Source organism: Hyalella azteca, unplaced genomic scaffold (genome assembly GCF_000764305.2).
Source record: "Hyalella azteca isolate HAZT.00-mixed unplaced genomic scaffold, Hazt_2.0.2 contig2030, whole genome shotgun sequence".
NCBI lineage: Eukaryota > Metazoa > Arthropoda > Malacostraca > Amphipoda > Hyalellidae > Hyalella > Hyalella azteca.
In genome coordinates this window covers 116876-135267 of record NW_025932318.1, presented here as the reverse complement: position 1 = coordinate 135267, position 18392 = coordinate 116876, and the positions used below count along the sequence as shown (strand labels likewise).

At 36.7% G+C, this 18392-nt stretch overlaps 1 protein-coding gene across 1 annotated transcript in view; it reads left to right on the top strand.

The window, feature by feature from the left end:
* LOC108664515 (neuron navigator 2) overlaps nt 1–16912 on the top strand; it is a 68717-nt gene extending 51805 nt beyond the window's left edge. Inside the window, exons 12-25 of the mRNA XM_047884929.1 lie at nt 552–743; nt 1021–1047; nt 2703–2950; nt 3992–4143; nt 5821–5904; nt 6568–7642; nt 8941–9086; nt 9975–10216; nt 10672–11562; nt 12157–12402; nt 12909–13105; nt 13649–13794; nt 15268–15438; nt 16366–16912. Coding sequence (XP_047740885.1) covers nt 552–743; nt 1021–1047; nt 2703–2950; nt 3992–4143; nt 5821–5904; nt 6568–7642; nt 8941–9086; nt 9975–10216; nt 10672–11562; nt 12157–12402; nt 12909–13105; nt 13649–13794; nt 15268–15438; nt 16366–16488 — 3940 coding nt within the window. The 3' untranslated portion in view covers nt 16489–16912. The remainder of the gene's footprint in view (nt 1–551; nt 744–1020; nt 1048–2702; nt 2951–3991; nt 4144–5820; nt 5905–6567; nt 7643–8940; nt 9087–9974; nt 10217–10671; nt 11563–12156; nt 12403–12908; nt 13106–13648; nt 13795–15267; nt 15439–16365) is intronic.
* The last annotated feature ends 1480 nt before the right edge of the window (nt 16913–18392 follow it).

Below are 18392 nucleotides of genomic sequence, written 5' to 3'. Positions count from 1 at the left end.
TAATGTTGGCTTTCTTGGTAAGTTCAGTAAAATAATTTTCAAAATCAACTCATTCCTGTCAGCATCTTGCAATGATATCAAGATGATCAGTTTTATAGGAATAAATGAATAATGCGAGGAATGAGCTCACATAAAATATTTCATAGCCTTAAATAGCGCCTGCTTTTCGAAAAAGTTTGAATTAAAAATTTTCTTTGTAGGTATCGAAGTAGAAAGAAAAAAATTCCGCAGCTGATTTTCTTGAAGAACAGCAACTAATCAATTCGATAATTCGATACAAAATAAATATTTTTGGAACAATGTGTTAGATTCACAATAATCTTTTACAGTCAATCGAAGTGCCATCTGATGATAGAAATCAATTAATTTTTGCAGAGGAGGTTCAATGCCCGAGGCAGAAACCTAAAAACATTAAACTAATCAATTCGATGCAAACTAAATATTTTTGGAACAATGGATTAGATTCACAATAATCAACGGTTTATTTCACAATAATCTTTTGCAGTTATTCGAAGTGCCTTCTGATGATAAAAATCAATCAATTTTTGCAGGGGAGGTTCTATGACCGAGGCTGAGAGCCTGGAGAGCGTCAACAGCAGCACGGCGAGTTTAGGTCTTGCGCGCGCCGGCGTATCAAGCCTTACGCAGGCGCGGCTACTGCGTCACCAGCGCGACATTACGCAGCACCAGCCTCAGCCTCAGCCTCAACAGCCTCCTCCTCTGCTCAGGTCTAACAGCGTCAGGTGAGCAGCTGTTCATACATATTTATAAACAGCTTATTTATATTTTATAAGATTGATCGATATTTTACGATCATCGTTCGAAATAATCTAAACTATTGTAATAATTGTTTTTATCTATTGGTGTTTGCGTGAGATATGTGTGCTTTATGATGATTAACAACAATTTTTTTTGTTAGAACGGAGTAGAAATATTTGTATTAATATTTGATTTATATCAATATTCGGAATGTTTTCTGACTACTTTTTTCCATACTTGACGTTTCTTTCCTACACGCAGCCACCTCATTGAGAGGACCTATCCTAGGTACGCTTGCTGCCATTGTTTGATAATTTTACAGCAATATTTTTCCATGAACCAATGAGCTCGTTTCCGAAATTTTTTCTCTCTGTTCTTTTGCTTAGGAATATTATATTTATTTAATTTACTTATTTAATTAATTTAATAATTTAATTTAATAATTATTTAATAATCTAATTTAATTATTTAAAAATTACGCTAATCCGATAGTCATACTTATCAGACATATTAAATACGTATCAACTTCTAAATATCGTCACAAAATTTGGTAGGTATGAATTTGACGTTCAAGCCAAGCGAATCCTCTGGCTCCTTCTACTGGAAATATTTGTTACCTAAATAATTTTGACTAAAATTTAATAAAAATTGAAACTGAAGATAAAAAACGCATCAGTTTCCTGTCTGGGTTCCGGGTTTGAACCTTACAGTATCCACCTAGTCACATACATACGAGTACTACAGGAAATGCAAACTTGATTTTGATGAAAGTAATCTATTTTAAATATAATGAGCTTTTGAAGCTCGGAGTTGTAAGAGGTCTAATTGGTTTATGCATGATATATATTTTTAGTAATCAATCACCAGCTTTATGCCTGTACCAGAATTTTTTATCTTTGAGCACATTGCATCTTCCTTATTGGCATGCAAAATTCTTTATAATCCACTTATATTTCACTAATTTAACATTTTTATATTATTGTTATTATTTAATAATAATAATTTCATTTCATAACAAAATAATGCGATTATATTATTCTCGGCCAAGTCTATGACACTACAAGTTAAGACAGGAACTTCTAATTTGTTCTATTCTCATTGCTGCCGTATAATCTGTAGAAAGTTTCTAGAAGATTAGTCTCAACCATATATTGATCAAAAAAAAAATTGATACAGCACTGGCCTGTCTTCCCATTGTTTTTCTCCAGAATGTAAATGTTTTTTTTTCCTTGTTTTAACATGCGATCTATTGTATTCTAATTTTCAATTTTTATTCTGATTGCGCATTCAAATTCTAAAAAACTAAAACTATTAAGATACAAAAGAAAATGTCTCGAAGAAATGACGAATTTGTGTGAGATTTCATTTGCTTTTAAATTCCTGGTGAAGTTAAAAATTATTTTTGTTCCTACATGCACTATATATGAATCATTAGCGCTCACAAACTAAAAATCTGCATTGCAATTTGCATCAAGATGTTTTATATTAAAATGAACGAAAATGTTGTTTTACTTGCGGTACATTTGCTGCAGTAGAATTTTTTTGAGTGTGAGAAGTTTGATAGTTCTTCATTCCATCTTTTGCACACGTTAAAAATTTTTAGAAACAATTTAAAAATCAAAGTTTGTGTTGTGTCGCACTACTCTCCCGAGCGCGAAAATATCTGTTTTCAACTCTAATTTCATTGAGTTTTTTCGCAATTTTTTTCTCAAATGCTGATAAATTCATTTGAATTGTTCACGTGAATTTGACAAATTTCACTCGTCTGCATGCAGTCATCATCATCCGTGAATCATTGAAGATCCAAATAATTTCTGGTCCTGCAAACTATAAACTCATTAGGAGGTCTGTCATTGAAAAATATGTCATACAAGTAATAATACAAACTGATCTTAACTGCCGGAGAAATTGAACATGAACGCTATTTTATCTTATTGTAATAGGTCCACAAAATCTGAGAAAATATATTCGACCAACACTTCACCTGCGACTCTCGAGAGCCACGTTGTGGACGGTTCAATGAACATTCGGGGACTGCCCGTAGACAAGGGGGCGTATATTACGTCCCAGCCCACAAGTCCCACTCCCCCTTACTGCGGGACCAGTCCCAGAATCCCGATGTCCCCGTTGAATTCGACCCGCGGGTCACCATACTACGCTGGACCTGTGATGCGCGGCAAGGAGGAAGATTGTGAGTATAAAAACATGAACTTTTGTACCAATATATTTGTACAATATGCATGGTACACACTTTTTTGTGTAAAATTATGGTAATATGTGCTTGAATACTTTCCTAAGCAATTAGGAATATATCAACTCAAACTCGTATCAAGGGTTTTTCTGAATGATGTCTTTTACTTCAGAACTTCTTACTTTAATTCTTCTCCGATTCGCGATTGTGTCGTCGGAATAATTTGTCGGTATGACTACCGCATTTTTGATTCCTAAAACTTTCGGATTCGAAGCCACAACTTTATAATATTCTTCCTCTATTTTCGACAACCTAGTGACCTATTAAATATTCATGTTTCAATTCAACGTTATCGAATCACCTTTCCGTTTCAATTTTTTTATTTATATCGACCAGATTACATTTCTGTTCCACAACATTTCTCCGTCAACCTCGCGTATTAATCCAGACCACGAATAGTCCTTGTCTTTCGTTTTCTGTGACACGATATTTTCCCTTTGACCTCTGTATCATGTTTTTGTCGTCCACGGTATGTTTTTTAACAGGAATTTAGAAACAAAGAGAGAGCTGAGTATCAACATCGTCATAGGGTATATACTAGTTAATTCTCCATATTATCCACTACTATTCGTTTTATTTGCGTTTAAATTCTTGGTGAACTTGCAATTGAAGCAAGCTAATGATATAAGTACTTATCTTCTATAACCTCTCGTATTAATCCAGGCAATAGATCATCGTTGTCGTTGGTGTCGTCCTCGTCGTCGCATTACATGGGCCGGGTAGACAAGCGTTTTATTTGCTTTTAAATTTTTTATGAACTTGCGATTCAAGCAATTTAATGATATAAGTACTTATCTTTCATAACCTCCCGTATTAATGCAGGCAATGGGTCATCGTTGTCGTTGGTTTCGTCGTCGTCTTCGCATTACATGGGCCGGGTAGACAATCGTTTTATTTGCTTTTAAATTTTTTATGAGCTTGCGATTCAAGCAATTTAATGATATACGTACGTATCTTTCATAACCTCTCGTATTAATGCAGGCAATGGGTCATCGTTGTCATTGGTATCGTCCTCGTCTTCGCTGTACAGCGGCCAGGAAGACAAGCATTCCCTCGAGGTGCTGCGGCTGAGGAAGGACCTCGCTGAGGCGCAGGACAGAGTCCACACCCTCGCCTCCCAACTCTCGACAAACGTTAGTGCCAAATGAATTTTTTTTATAACAACATGCTTTTCCTCATTTTATTTACACTGTTGTAATATTTTTGCTATAAATGTTCTAATTAATTTAAAGAAATAATAACTAGCAAGGTTACAGATTAGTCATTTATTTTACTCACAGAAATATTAGCACTAGAACACGATTAGCACGAAAAGTAAACTCACTGAAAATTTATAAACGAAGAAAACTCCACACAAATTCATAATATCTCTATTGAGAAAGTTTCAAAGTTCAGCTACAGATGCAATCAGAAGTTAATACAGTCAATAACACAAAAGTTAAATCCTAAAATTGCACTACCTAATAACAATTTCTAGCATAAGAGCTAAAGGCTGGATTTAAACTGTGCCTCTCTTATACAATAATTCAAATACGCAATAATTCAAAAATACGTAGATAGGAAGCGCGGGATTTAGAAGCTATAACCTTTTAAGTCAGTGTCAGGCACTGAAACGTTAAGCTGTTCGGCGTGAGTACGCACTGCCGAACGAGGGCGCGATAGTAACTGCCCACTCCTACAACTCATCCCTTTATGCTCGGTGACCCTAGAATAAAGATTGCGTGAGCCCAGCCGAACGTACGCAGATGCTCATCGTGTACAACTAGATTCATGAAAAGGGAGGATATTTTTGTACCTAAAGAAAGAACCTACTTTGAAATTGTTCACCAATAAAATATGAAGATTACTGTTTGAGAAGTATTTCATACACAAATCTTTTAATTCTCTTGACATAGCTTCGGATGCATGACCGAAGTATGGAAAATAACTACAAATATAGTTCCTATTATCGGGCAATGGAACAACTTCGCTGTATCGCTTGGACTTGAATTTCTTAATTTGGGTAAACACCAGGCTAGAAGGAAATACTTTCCAAACATTAATCTGCATATTTTATTGGTGAATAATTTAAAATAAATCCTTTCTTCAGGTACAAAGTTATCCTCGCACTTCATAGTTATCATAGTACATAGTTATCCTCGCACTACGTCCCTAGTTTATAAATATAGTTGTGCAAGATGTGCATCTGCGTACTCTGGGATGGCTTCAACCAATCTTTATTATTTTCTTCGCTCATAAATTTTTAGTGATTTTGCGATTCGAGTAATCTAGTGACATTAAAAAGCAACGTCATGCAGAATGATTAACGTATTTAAGAGCACTATCATGATTCTTTGTATTTCCTACCGACAAACTTGTCTTTAAAATATACACTATATGTGTTGCATTTTTTTATAGATACAACAAGTTTATTTGAATTGCTCTCACAAGTGTTCACTATCATCTCCCTTGTATTTTAGTTATGATGTGGTTAACGAAAAATGTAATTATTTCGTACAAGTAGTTCAATTAATTAATCAAATGTAATAATAATATCCCCAATAATGGTGCAACCATTTTGTATTCATTAATCATCAATAGAAGCTTCACAATGTTCACTCAGTCTCATTTCGTTAACACGCCTTTCTCTAGAGTTATTCCATTCATATAAATATTTATGATGACATCACAATTCAAAAGGCACACGTGGTGGCAGCCTTCGAACAGTCTAATTTGGTTAACACGCCTTTCTCTAGAGTCATTCCATTCATAGTAATATTTATTATGACATAGTAATATTTATTATGATTATTATTATCACAATGTAACAGGCGCACGTGGTGGCAGCCTTCGAACACAGCCTCACTAACATGACCAACAGACTACAGAAGCTCTCTGCCACGTCTGAACGAAAGGTAAGAGTTCCAGTAACTGAAGAAAAAAATATAACTCAGTACTCACTGCAATGAGTGACAGAGAGCACATTATCTCGTCGACGAAAACGTGAAGTCACTTACGGACAGACAGACGGACGGACAGACGGACATGGCGAGCACAATAGTGCATTTTTTCCATAAATGAGAAAATGCGCTAAAAACTGTTCTCTTTTTGCAAACGTCAGCTAGGGTATTGTTTTCTTTATGGATGAGAGCATGTCTTGAAAAAGTCTATATACGGGAGATATGCGTATTTACTGCCATGAAGTAAAGATAAATGGTAACATGGTTTGTGGGGAAATGCCAGCGATTTTTGTTGTGCGTTGTGATGAAAAACTTATTTTATCTGAAAATCCGTTGCAAAGTAACGTTAAATGTAGTTTCTTATTTATAGATGGATTATTTTTAATTTACCGGTTTTAGAAGAGTTTAGAGTTCAAATACCATTTGCACTGAAAGTATTCAATCAATAAAATTTTATTACTGATTCAAAAACCACAAATATCATATTTCGGCATAACTATCTAGAATTTTTTATAATTATAATAAAATTTTATTGATAAAAGTCTAAATCCAGTTTCACAATCAGGGCTCTGTTACGATGTTAATCATATGTGAGTTCTGTAATTTCTTCTATTTCAGGATTCGGAACTTTTGGAACTCCGTAAAACTATCGAGGCCTTGCGACAGCAGAGCATTGATGCTGGCCTCACAGCAGCCTGCATTCAGAGTATGTCTTCTGACTCTGCAAAATCTCAACATTCACTTCACAAAACTCCATCCAAAACTTCTCGTCACCAACAATCAAGTCATCACACATTGGCTGATATTTCAGAGAAGCCTTTGCCCGATGACCAATCGAAATCTTTCACTCAAGCTTCTCCAGACAAGCCAATCATTCCACTGAATAGACAAAGTTTACCGTCGCAACACTTGCTGTCAAACCATCTACACACTCATGCTCATGAGAACGGTCTCTATACGCTGTCAAAAAATGATGGCATTCCTCAAATTTTGGCTAAGCCTCAGCTTCATCCGTGCTCACCCAACGCTGCTTCTTCGTGTTCATCATCAGTGTGTCAACCAACAAAACCATCATCATCCACTTCTGCCTGCTCGCCTCATCCGTCGCCTCACCCTTCCCCTCTAAACTCACCCCGTAATGGTCCTCAGCATAATAACCCTAACTCTTCCTCCCCTCCAATATCTCCTTTTCACTGCAGCCATATCCTCCCTAAAGGAGTTATTAACAATGGCAATTCCATGCCTAAACAGAGTTTATCAGGACCCACCATTAGTCCTCTGGAAAACCCTGCTTTAATTGCAAATCAAAAAGTCGATGCAAACTCTAACAGCAGACCTGAGCAATGTCCCTCTGCTTACATCACGCCTTTCGTTGTTGATGCCGCTAGACGCCATACCTTCACAGGCACTGTCCTAAACAATGCATCGTTTGACGTTTCCCCAGCTGATCCATACGTGTCACCTTACCATGTGTCGACGGACGCATCTGAGTCCAATATTAACCCCTCCTTGCCTACCTCACATGGCTTCTGTGATGTTTCCTCTCCTGCACTTGGTGTTCGTAACCATTTGGTGGCAGTCAAAACTGAATCCTCTGTCACCAATGAGACGGGTCATACCAATGGTAACGTGATTACCTCTCTGCCCGGTAGCAATGGTTCAGCTAATACGGGTAGCAGGGATATTAGGAATGGTGAGATCCTTTACTTAATTACCTCTGTTTACGTAACTCTAAATAGCATAAATTCCTTTTCATTTTGTAGTGTCGTAATTGAACCCCCTTTTCAATATTATCGTTTTAATTACTCAAACTTAAAGTCTTGTCCATGGTTTGTTTAACGTACATTTGCTTCTTTTTAAATGCATTATTATTTAATTTAGAGCTTAAATAGAGAAACAACTCCTATAGTTCACTAAATTTAGAAAAGATTATTCATCTAGTATCTGATTGCACCCTAGCATTATCTTGGTCTTTAACTCCTTCGAATCTTCCTGTTCCACCGGAGATATCTTGCAATAAATACTCCATAACAATCGAAAGCATTTTAGTTATTTTATTCTTTTCTTCAATTGTGAGTCTCGAAAAACAGCAACTTACATATTAATGAAATCTGTTGTTATTTTAAATTGAATGTTGATTCATGTTTCATCCTCTTGCTTCCCTCCACGCTTACAATAAAATTGAACTCTTTGCCGATCTTTTTTGCTTATCAAAACGCTTCTTTCACCATTAACAAAACTCCTACACTGAATATTTTCATTGCTTTGGTGTCGTCTTCTGAACCTCTTTAATCATCCCCAAAGTTCCCATTCTTTTCACAGTCTATCATTTTCAGTCGAATGAAGTTTTAGTAAACCTAAACAACACTTTCACGTCCGCGAACTATACCGTAGTCATGGTCACTTTCACCAAATTTATGAACTACAAAAATCGTCAGTATTTCTGTCTTCGAAGATATTTTTAAGGACTGTAGAGACATGGTATTTTCTTTGACATGATTTTTTAGTATTTAGGTTGAAATTGTTTGTTAATTGTCGCAAAATCTGTGTTTATATTTGTGGAGATATGGTGAATAAAAATTGATGATATTTATTATGTTCTTTTTGCAAAAATATTTTGTGTATCGTGTAATTATTATTTGCGTGGCCTATTGCCTTAGGTAGCTCTTAAAATTTTTTTAAATATGTGCTTCCAATGTCATTTATAAGAATGCGCAATTTTCATTATTAACAGCGCATTTTTTTGAGAGCGAATTTCATACTTTTTAATTGCAAGTAAATGTTACTTGTATTGATATGAATTTCATGGCCGTGACTCAGGCTCATTTTTCGTTGCTCGGCCATTTTTTTCGTTGCTAGAAATGATATATTCGATTTTTTGTACACTATACTCACTGGTAATGTTTTTGGAATTTTACCAAAGATTTTTTTTGTATTCACTGGTAATTTTTTTTTTTGGGACTTTGTGTGCTTATTTTGGTTGTTTCGTAGGTGGGCAGCTGGTGCGAGGTACGTCAATGGAGTCCGTGTCCAGTTTGTCGTCCGCGTGTTCCGCAACTTCCCATACTTCCGGACAGGAGCGAAGCGACAGCGGAAAGTCCTCTTCGTTCACTGGCTCCGGCAAGAAGAAGGGATGGGTGAGTCTTACAGTCAAGATCGAAGATTTGAACTTGGACTTATTTGAAAATTTTGAACAATATTTAAACGAGTACCTAGTTTTGGTGAATATGTGCACTCTATTTTACATTCGTACTTTGGACGCTAGATATTATGTACTCCTCTATGACGATGTATTTAAATGCAGTGCAAAATTTTTCGAGTTGATGTTCGGCGAATAAGGAAAGGGAATGGCAGCGCCTGTTATATCAGAAATAAAACATTATGACAATCGAATTTTCCTCTTTAGTCCAAAATAAATACTTCCGAGAGGATGGTTATCAGGTTAAACGATGCTGTATAATTTTTTTTTTGAGAAATATTTCCAAAATTTGAATAATGTTATTCTAAACTCTACGATGGTCTGGTTTCAATATTCAACGATTGCGCTTATGTCACGCATGATCACTTCTTTCGTCCGTTTCTGATCCTGCATAATAGGCTTACAAAATTCTTAATAAACCAACGAAACTCCTACGAACCTTCCAAGATTATTGATAAACCATCAAAATTCATAATAAACCAGGAAAATTCATAATAAACTAATAAAAATGTTAATAAACCAACAAACTTCCCTATAAACTAGCAAAATTTCTAAAAGACTAACAAAATTCCTAATCAAACAGCAAACTTTCTAATAAACAAACAAAATTCTTACTAGCCTAACAAAATTCTAGCTGAACTAACAAAATTCCTAATAAACTAACAAAATTCTTAATATACTAACAAATTGCTAACAAACTAATGCTATCAAATTTCATTATAAACTATTCCGAACAAACTACAAAAATTCCGTACAAACTAGCAAAATTCCTTATAAAATGATAATATATGAATTTAATAATTAATAATAATTCTTCCTCTTGCAGTTGAGGTCATCGTTTACGAAAGCTTTTTCTCGAGGCCACAAGAAGTCGAGCGCTGGAAACGGTCACCTGGTAAAAGAAGCTAGCATCACCTCCACAGGGTCGCAGTCCAACGGCACTGTCGAACGCAGGGAATCTGCTTCTGATTTGGAATCCAGACGGGAAAGTTGTTCGGTTCCAAACTCTCCTCTCACTTGCCGGAACGGATCCAAAACCAAGAATGGCAGCAACCGACACTCGTCTAAGTTAGTCTATAATTTAATTATTATTTGACATTGTTCCATCTGCGTAAATTTCATTTAAATTGCTATGCAGAGCAAAAGCCGGTCTATACGGGTCTTCCAATTTGATTTTATTTTACTTGTCAACAGAGATTCGCAGCACCTCAAAGTTATTTAAATTAAATTTGATATTTCATAACGTTAAATTAAGTTGTATCTAGTATGGTTCTTTCTTGCTCTAGAGAGAATAAAATATCTGATGAGCATTTTTTCTGATATATCATAATAAGGTAAAGATTTCTTTTGTTCAATTAAAATATATTGCCACTAAAATAAAGTCTATGTTGTCAAGTTGACGCAACACGAGAGGATATTTTTTACAATAATTGACCCATCAATTTAGGCTCACATTTTGAGAGCACTTTATTGAATTATTCCTAGAATTTCATTTAATTATATTTAATTTTCTATCATTTCAGCAGCCACGAGTACGTCGATCCAGAGGAAGTTGAGATGCTAGAGGAACAGCTACGAGAACAAGACATGGCGCTTACTGACATCAGACTCGAAGCTCTGACTTCTGCTCACCAACTCGAGTCTTTAAAGGAAACCATTACAAAGATGCGATGTGAAATGATTTCGCTCAAGCAGGATAACGAGAGATTGCAGAAAATAGTAGCGTCTAAAAGCCTTACGTCGTCTCAAAGTTCATTACCGACATCTGAACCTTGTGGTCCAAGACTCAGTAGTTTAATAGATGATACAATAGCTTTACCTGACGCTGGGGACTTGTTGCTGTTGCATCCGTTGGACAAAGATGGCAAAAAAGTGAACATTGCAGTGTTTCTGGGATGTCACGGCGATTATAGTAAATACATTCAACCTGTGGATGGCTGCAGTACGAGCGAATGCGTCATTGGGGCGATATCTATCAGCAACAAAAGTAAATGGGACATTCTCGACGGGCTTGTTAAACGAATTTTCAAAGAATATTTACTAAGAGTTGACCCTACTTCTGGGTTAGGCTTGAGCTCAGACTCTGTAGTTAGTTATCATCTTGGGGAGGCCATCCGAAGCAAGGAAGTCAATTTACCGGAGCTGCTGCCTTGCGGATACCTAGTAGGAGAAGTTCAGAACATAAAGATTGTTCTGAGAGGAGCTTCTACCAACGCGGTCGACGCTCTCGCGTTCGAAACGTTGATACCGAAATCCATTATTCAGAGATACGTGTCTCTTTTAACTGAACACCGACGAATTATTTTATGTGGACCGCCAGGCACCGGGAAAACATACCTCGCTCAAAAACTTGCAGAGTTTTTGGTCAGCAGACTCGGCAAGGACCCTACTCCTGGCAGCGTGGCCACCTTCAAGTGAGTAAAAAAATATAACTCAGTACTCACTGCAGTGAGTGACAGAGAGCGCATTTTCTCCTCGACGAAAACTTGAGGTCACGAACTGACGGACAGACAGACGGACGGACGGACATGGCGCGCACAATAGTGCATTTTTTCCATAAATGAGAAAATGCGCTAAAAAGTCCAATAATTTCCTTCATTATATTTAGAAAATTTTTAGCAGCTCTTTTAGTGCGTGTTCGTTCATTATCAAGTTATTTGTCACTGACATAACAAGGTTTAAAATTATTGTTTGAAATAAACTGGATTGTTATTGTCATTTGTGTGCTTGAGATGTAATTTAGTTACTTCTAAGGATATAATGGTAACGAGCTCATTCATGTTTCTTGAACTATACAGAATAAATTTCTGACTAGTTTTGTGCTAAATTCGTGATATTCAAAGGTATCATCTCGGCTCTGCGCTCTAGGCTTTCGGGATATTCTCGCATTGATGTATGTGTTTCCATATTTAAATATAAATTCTTACTCAGCATTATGCGTCAGTGACGCATAATGAGACGCAGCGTCACTCTCACTGAAATAATTCTTTTTCCCTCTCACCTTAAAGTGTGGACCCAGAAAACAGCAAGGACTTGGGCTCCTACTTATCTCACATTAGCGAACAATGCGAGAACACCAACAATGACCTCCCGCTGGTCATAATCCTCGATAACCTTCATCACGCTGGCGCCCTGACCGACGTTTTCAACGGCTTTCTAAGTGCAAAATACACGCAATGTCCTTATATCATCGGCACCATGAACCAGGCTACGTCGTGTTCCACTACAAACTTACAACTACATCATAACTTCAGGTAAAATTTTTACGCTACGCTACGTAAAATTTCTTCGACTAATTTTTGAATTATGGTAGAATAATTATGGACATCATGCACCGCGCAGACTAGAAATATGGTTATATGTTCCACTGCAACGAATTTATAATCATGAATTTTTTCAGAACTGTCGTGAAAATTAACCCTTTATTTGAATTTATGTGGGTTCTGATGACAATAATCAAACTATATTTTTCTATTGCATCGAATTCCAACACTGGATTTTTTCAGAAAATTCTTGAATATTTACCTTTGATTTGCATTCAGGTGAATTTTAATGCCAAATCATAAAGCTATATTGGTCCATTGCAACGAATTTTATAAGCGGATTTTTTTCAGGATGAACTTATAAATTAACTTTTTGTTTGAAACTCAGATGGGTTTTGTTGCCAAATCATAAGGCTATATTGTTCCATTGCAACGAATTTTAAAAAGGGATTTTTGTTCAGGGCTATCTTATAAATGAAATGTTTTTTTAATTCCAGATGGGTTCTGATGGCGAATCACATGGAGCCTGTCAAGGGGGTTCTCAGTCGCGTGGTTCGTCGTCGTCTCACGCACGCTGAAGTGGAGGCTGGCACAAGACTACCTCGTCTGCAACATGTCCTGGACTGGCTGCCTAAATGCTGGACTCACATTAACAAGTTCTTAGAAACTCATTCTTCTTCTGATGTTACTTTAGGTGAGCAAAATGTAATGGTATTCTAATTTTGTAGTGATATTTTCATCTAATTGCTATAATCGTACTCTGACTTTCAAATATTTCCTCGGATTCTGTAATTAGAATATTTCTTAGGATTCTCTTTCAAAAATATTGCTTACCATTCTCGAATTAGAATATATCTTAGGATTCTCTAAGTCAAAAATTTTTAGGTTTCTCTCTATATAATACTTAGGATTCTCTAATTGAAAAGATTAGAAATTTTCCATATAACATTATTTAATAAGTAGGTATTTATTTAATTTATCATTTTTGATTTAATTAATATTTAATTAATTACCAATATCTCCTCATATCCCGTGTAATTGCATCGTTTCTCCTCTGGTTTAATATATTTTATAAAATTTATTATTTAAGAAAATATTTCATTGTGCGCGTAATACAATTCCGTAACTCCATTTAATTACTCGGATCGCGGACGGACTTGACTAGAACTAAGATTATACATGCAATTCCAATGTAATTACGTGGAATATTTTTATTTATCTTGTATTGCTCGCACAGGCCCGCGGTTGTTCCTGTCATGTCCCGGCAGCGTGGAGGACTCGCAGGTTTGGTTCACGGACTTGTGGAACTATTCACTCATCCCGTACCTGCAGGAGGCTGTTAGGGAGGGACTGCAACTTTACGGCAAAAGGACATCGTGGGAGGTACCAGTAAAAATAAATTGTGGTCGTGGGAGGTATTTGTAGAAATAAATTGTGGTCCTAGGAGGTACCTGTAGAAAAAACCAAGAATTTAAAAGCAAGGAAAAGTCCTCAAAAATTCATATCTTTATAGAAAACGTTTCGGAGACCAGCTCCATCGTCAGTTCGTAGAATCTGTAGAAATAAATTAGTACTTGTAGAAATAAATTGTAGTGCTGGGAGGTACCTGTAGATATAAATTGTGGTCGTGGGAGGTACCTGTAGAAATAAATTGTGGTCTGGGAGGTACCTGTAGAAATAAATTGTGGTCTGGGAGGTACCTGTAGAAATAAATTGTGGTCTGGGAGGTACCTGTAGAAGTAAATTGTGGTCCTGGGAGGTACCTGTAGAAATAAATTGTGGTCCTAGGAGGTACTTGTAGATATAAATTGTGGTACTGGGGAAATTGTGTGGTCCTACATTTGTGTGGTCCTAAATTGTGTGGTCCTAAGAAATAAATTGTGGTCCTGGGAGGTACCTGTAGAAATTAATTGTGGTGTTAGGAGGTACCTGAAGAAATGGATTGTGGTGTTAGGAACAATTCGATAATCCTATTTGAATTCGTAATTTTATATATGTCTTGAACTATACCAAGAGATCGGCTCCTAATATTTGATAGGATGAAGGGGAATCATTACCCGTTCTACTAAAACCCTCTAGCAATGGTAATAATTCGTTCTATTTCTTACCTCGAGTAGGCCAAAAAATTTGTAAAAACTGATACAAATTTTCTGATGAATACAGAATGAAAAAGTACACCAGCTTGACTGTAAATATTATACTCATCCGAGACTTGATAGTACAGAATCAAACCAATAATATTTTCGTTGTGTGAATTTCAATTGATAGTAAACTGGGACAAAAATGTCATCAGAAACAAGCTGACGGTTATAATGCAGCGAGGTCGGAATCAAAACAAGTATGTAAATCTAGTGTCTCACTGACTAACGAAATGGACTGCAGGGAATGCTACTGTCAGCTGTTTTATAGCTATCCCTACACATGGTTTTTACCGGTGTTCGCATATATCACACCATCAGCAACTAATTTAAGTTACTAGATCTACGATGACGTGCTGTATACGTTGATTCAATAGAACTTTGTGCCATACTTGCATCCGTATATTTGTTTCTGAGATTTTGTCTTGGCATTTATTGTACGTAAACTTGGCCAATACCAAATTTTTCAGGGTCTAGATTGAACCCAAGCTAATCAGGTTCAAGTAAATTCTTACCAGTGATGTGTATTGACCGGTTATTACTGAGTTCATAGGAGATGCGTGCGCGTTGCTGCGTGGTCACCCCTCTGATCTCTCACCATTCCTTTATCTCGGGATCCGTGCGCGAGGCTGCTAGAGACGTACCCTCACCATTTCTCTGACCCAGGACCCGTGTGCGTGGCTGCTAGAGACGTGCCCTCACCATTTCTCTGTCCCAGGACCCGTGCGCGTGGCTGCTGGAGACGTACCCGTGGCCGGAGAGCTCCCACACGAGGGCCTCTGCGTTGACGCCGCTGCTTCCCTCGGACGTCGGCTACGACCAAGCGACCGCCCTCACGCCCGGCGCCCCTGACGCCAAACACGATGCCGACCAGGACGCTGACCCTCTTGTGGGTTGCCTTATCTTATGTTGTTAATAGTTGAGGCTTTCATGTATTATAACCGTATATTATTACATTGTTAATAGTCAATGACTTGTATATTATTACATTGTTGATAGTCAATGACTTCATGTATTATAACCGTATATTATTACATTATTAAGGGTGCATTGCGTTATGTATTATACGCGGATCTTATTACATTATTAAGGGTGAGTAGCTTTATGTATTATGTACGCGTATATTACTATCTTACATTATTAAGGGTGCATAGCGTTATGTATTAGTATACGCGTATAATCCTGCTTTATTATGGGTGGGTAGGATTATGCATTATACGCGTATATTATTGCATTGTTAAGGGTGTACAGCTTTATATATTATACTCGTATAATCTTGCATTATTAAGGGTGAGTAGCGTTACATTCATTCGTATTGCATTATTATAGTCATATTGCATGGCTGCTGGTCAGGTGCATTATCTTACAGTGTTAATAGTTAAGGGGCATATGTATTATCTCACATTTGTACTGGTCTGTTGCCTTATGCGTTATCTCATGTCATTATGCTTGTTATGTCATAAAATTATTTATCATCACGTATTTTTGAATTCATAATTAATTTTCAGAGTCATGAATTATTTTCTCATGCATAATGTAAATCCCCAATCGTGACGTCCTTACCAGGTCATTAAGTAATTTTCCAGGCCCAAGGTAATCTTCCAATCATACCGCTATATTCCGTTTATGTCGTATTCCCATAATAATTCCTCCCGTTTATTCCGTATTTCCATAATAATTCCTCCGGTTTTTGCCGTATTTCCATAAAAATTCCTCCCGTTTTTGCCGTATATTCTCCTGTTTATGCCGTATATTGTCCCGTTTATGCCGTATATTCTCCCGTTTATGCCGTATATTACCGTCATATTTCTTCCAGTTCAACATGCTGCTGAGACTGCAGGAAGCGGCCAACTATTCAGCACCGACGCAGGACTCGTCCACCCCCACCACCGCTGTCGCTCTCGAGAATATCGACTCTGCCTTAGAATCAACACTTTAAATTTATTTGTCAGCGTAATTAATTTCAGTGAAGCCTTTGGCGTTTAAATTGCAATCTCACGACATCAATATTGATAAGTTGAATGATCTCTTAAATTTATTCTAATTTTGTGTTTACAACTGTGTAAAATTGTATAACTATCTTGTCTTCCCTTCTCTTACAACCACTACAAAAGTTCGTGTCGTGGCAGTTCTCATCAGAAAGGGCCATTAGAAGTGCGTCAGTGTCGTGGCAGTACTCATCAGCATGGTGAGTTCCACCATGCTGATTGACCCACGTAGACTCACGGTAGAGCCACATAGACCCAAACAAGGTAGACCCACGAGAAGTTCCACCTTTCAGTTCAGCTTTCTTGTTGCCGCACTGTGATCGAGAAACGTAATCTAACCCATCATTCCCATGACGGATTGGTTGACTGGTTTGATTGCATTTCGGTGATTGGTTAATGGTTAATGCCCGTCGGTAATCGGTTAATTCCCCGTTCATCACAGGCGAACAACAAGCTCCATCCGCGAAAATGAGCTTCTCATGTGTCAACCTTATACTAGTTCAACCTTACACTAGTTCAACCTTATATTAGTTCAACCATGCTCATCAGAGTGTCAGCGTCACCGGGCGACGAGACAGTGTCACGACTTTTCAACCAAATTCCTTCCGCTATCTGAACTGCCAGTTGCTGTGACCTTCCTAGGTGATACCTGCGAGACAAAGGCAGAGTTTCTACAGTGATAAGCATTTTTAATGAATGCTTTATAATAAATACGTTCTCATGCTGCATTGGCTACCAATTTATGAACATTAACCTGATATCCACTTCGCAGCAGAGCGCTAATTATTCGTGTGCAGCAGGTTTGACTTGTGGTCAGTATTAGCAACAGTATAACGTACCTAGTAATTTTATACCTCTGTATAAATAAAATATTTCTGAGTTGATTAAAGAATTTATTTCAGAAATTATTTGAAAATATCAAGCTCATTTTTACGTGAATACGATAATAAGTGAACAGGGAGTTGGGCTCTGTGTTGAAGGAAGGATGTATGTTATTGATATTTAAAGTAACATTTAAATTGTGTAAAATGCATTGTAACCATGTAAATATTTTAATTGGTCCATCACCAGGTTTTAACGAAGTCTAATTAGTAACAAATAATTATTATTAAAGCCATCTGTAAAAGACGTGTCGTGCTGCTTTGGTTGCCTTCCTTGCGATTTTTGTAGCGTTTTTTAAACAAAAGTTGCACTTAGGAATGAATTGGATTATCTTTTATCCATTTGGATATCGGGTATATAATTGTTTTTTTTTTTCACTCTAATTATGTAGCCAAAAAAATGGCTTCTATTTTGTGTGTTAGCGTTAATGTATTGTCTACTTGTTGCTCGTTGTAGCAAGTCCACATTTATGTGAGTGTAATAAGATAAATTACCTTGTGAATATGTTTGTATATGTGTGCATTATCTGTAATAATTAAAAATATACAAGTGTCCTGTGTCCATAATAATATAAGGATAATTACATTTAACGTGAAACATTATTTTAGCTGCATTCTGATTCCGTCATACTTCAAACTAAGATAATATTTTCTACTATTGCATTGCTTTCTCTGTATGGTCTTGCGCATTATTTGTCTCTATTACAATCTTTTTATTCTTTCATTTATTGTGCCTTGCATTTTCGCCTAAACACCACATATCATTGTTTGCATTTGCCTTCACGCAGAAGTTTCAGTGCTCTTAACTCTTGAATTTTCTTAAAGTTTGGCGTTTGAATGTTCGTTTAAATATTTTACTGTATTAATTCATAATTTTTTGCATGGATAATAGTTGCACTACATCTCATGTACTTCTGAAACGATGTTTTTTCATCAAATTTTTATATTTTGATATTTATATATTGATATTTTCA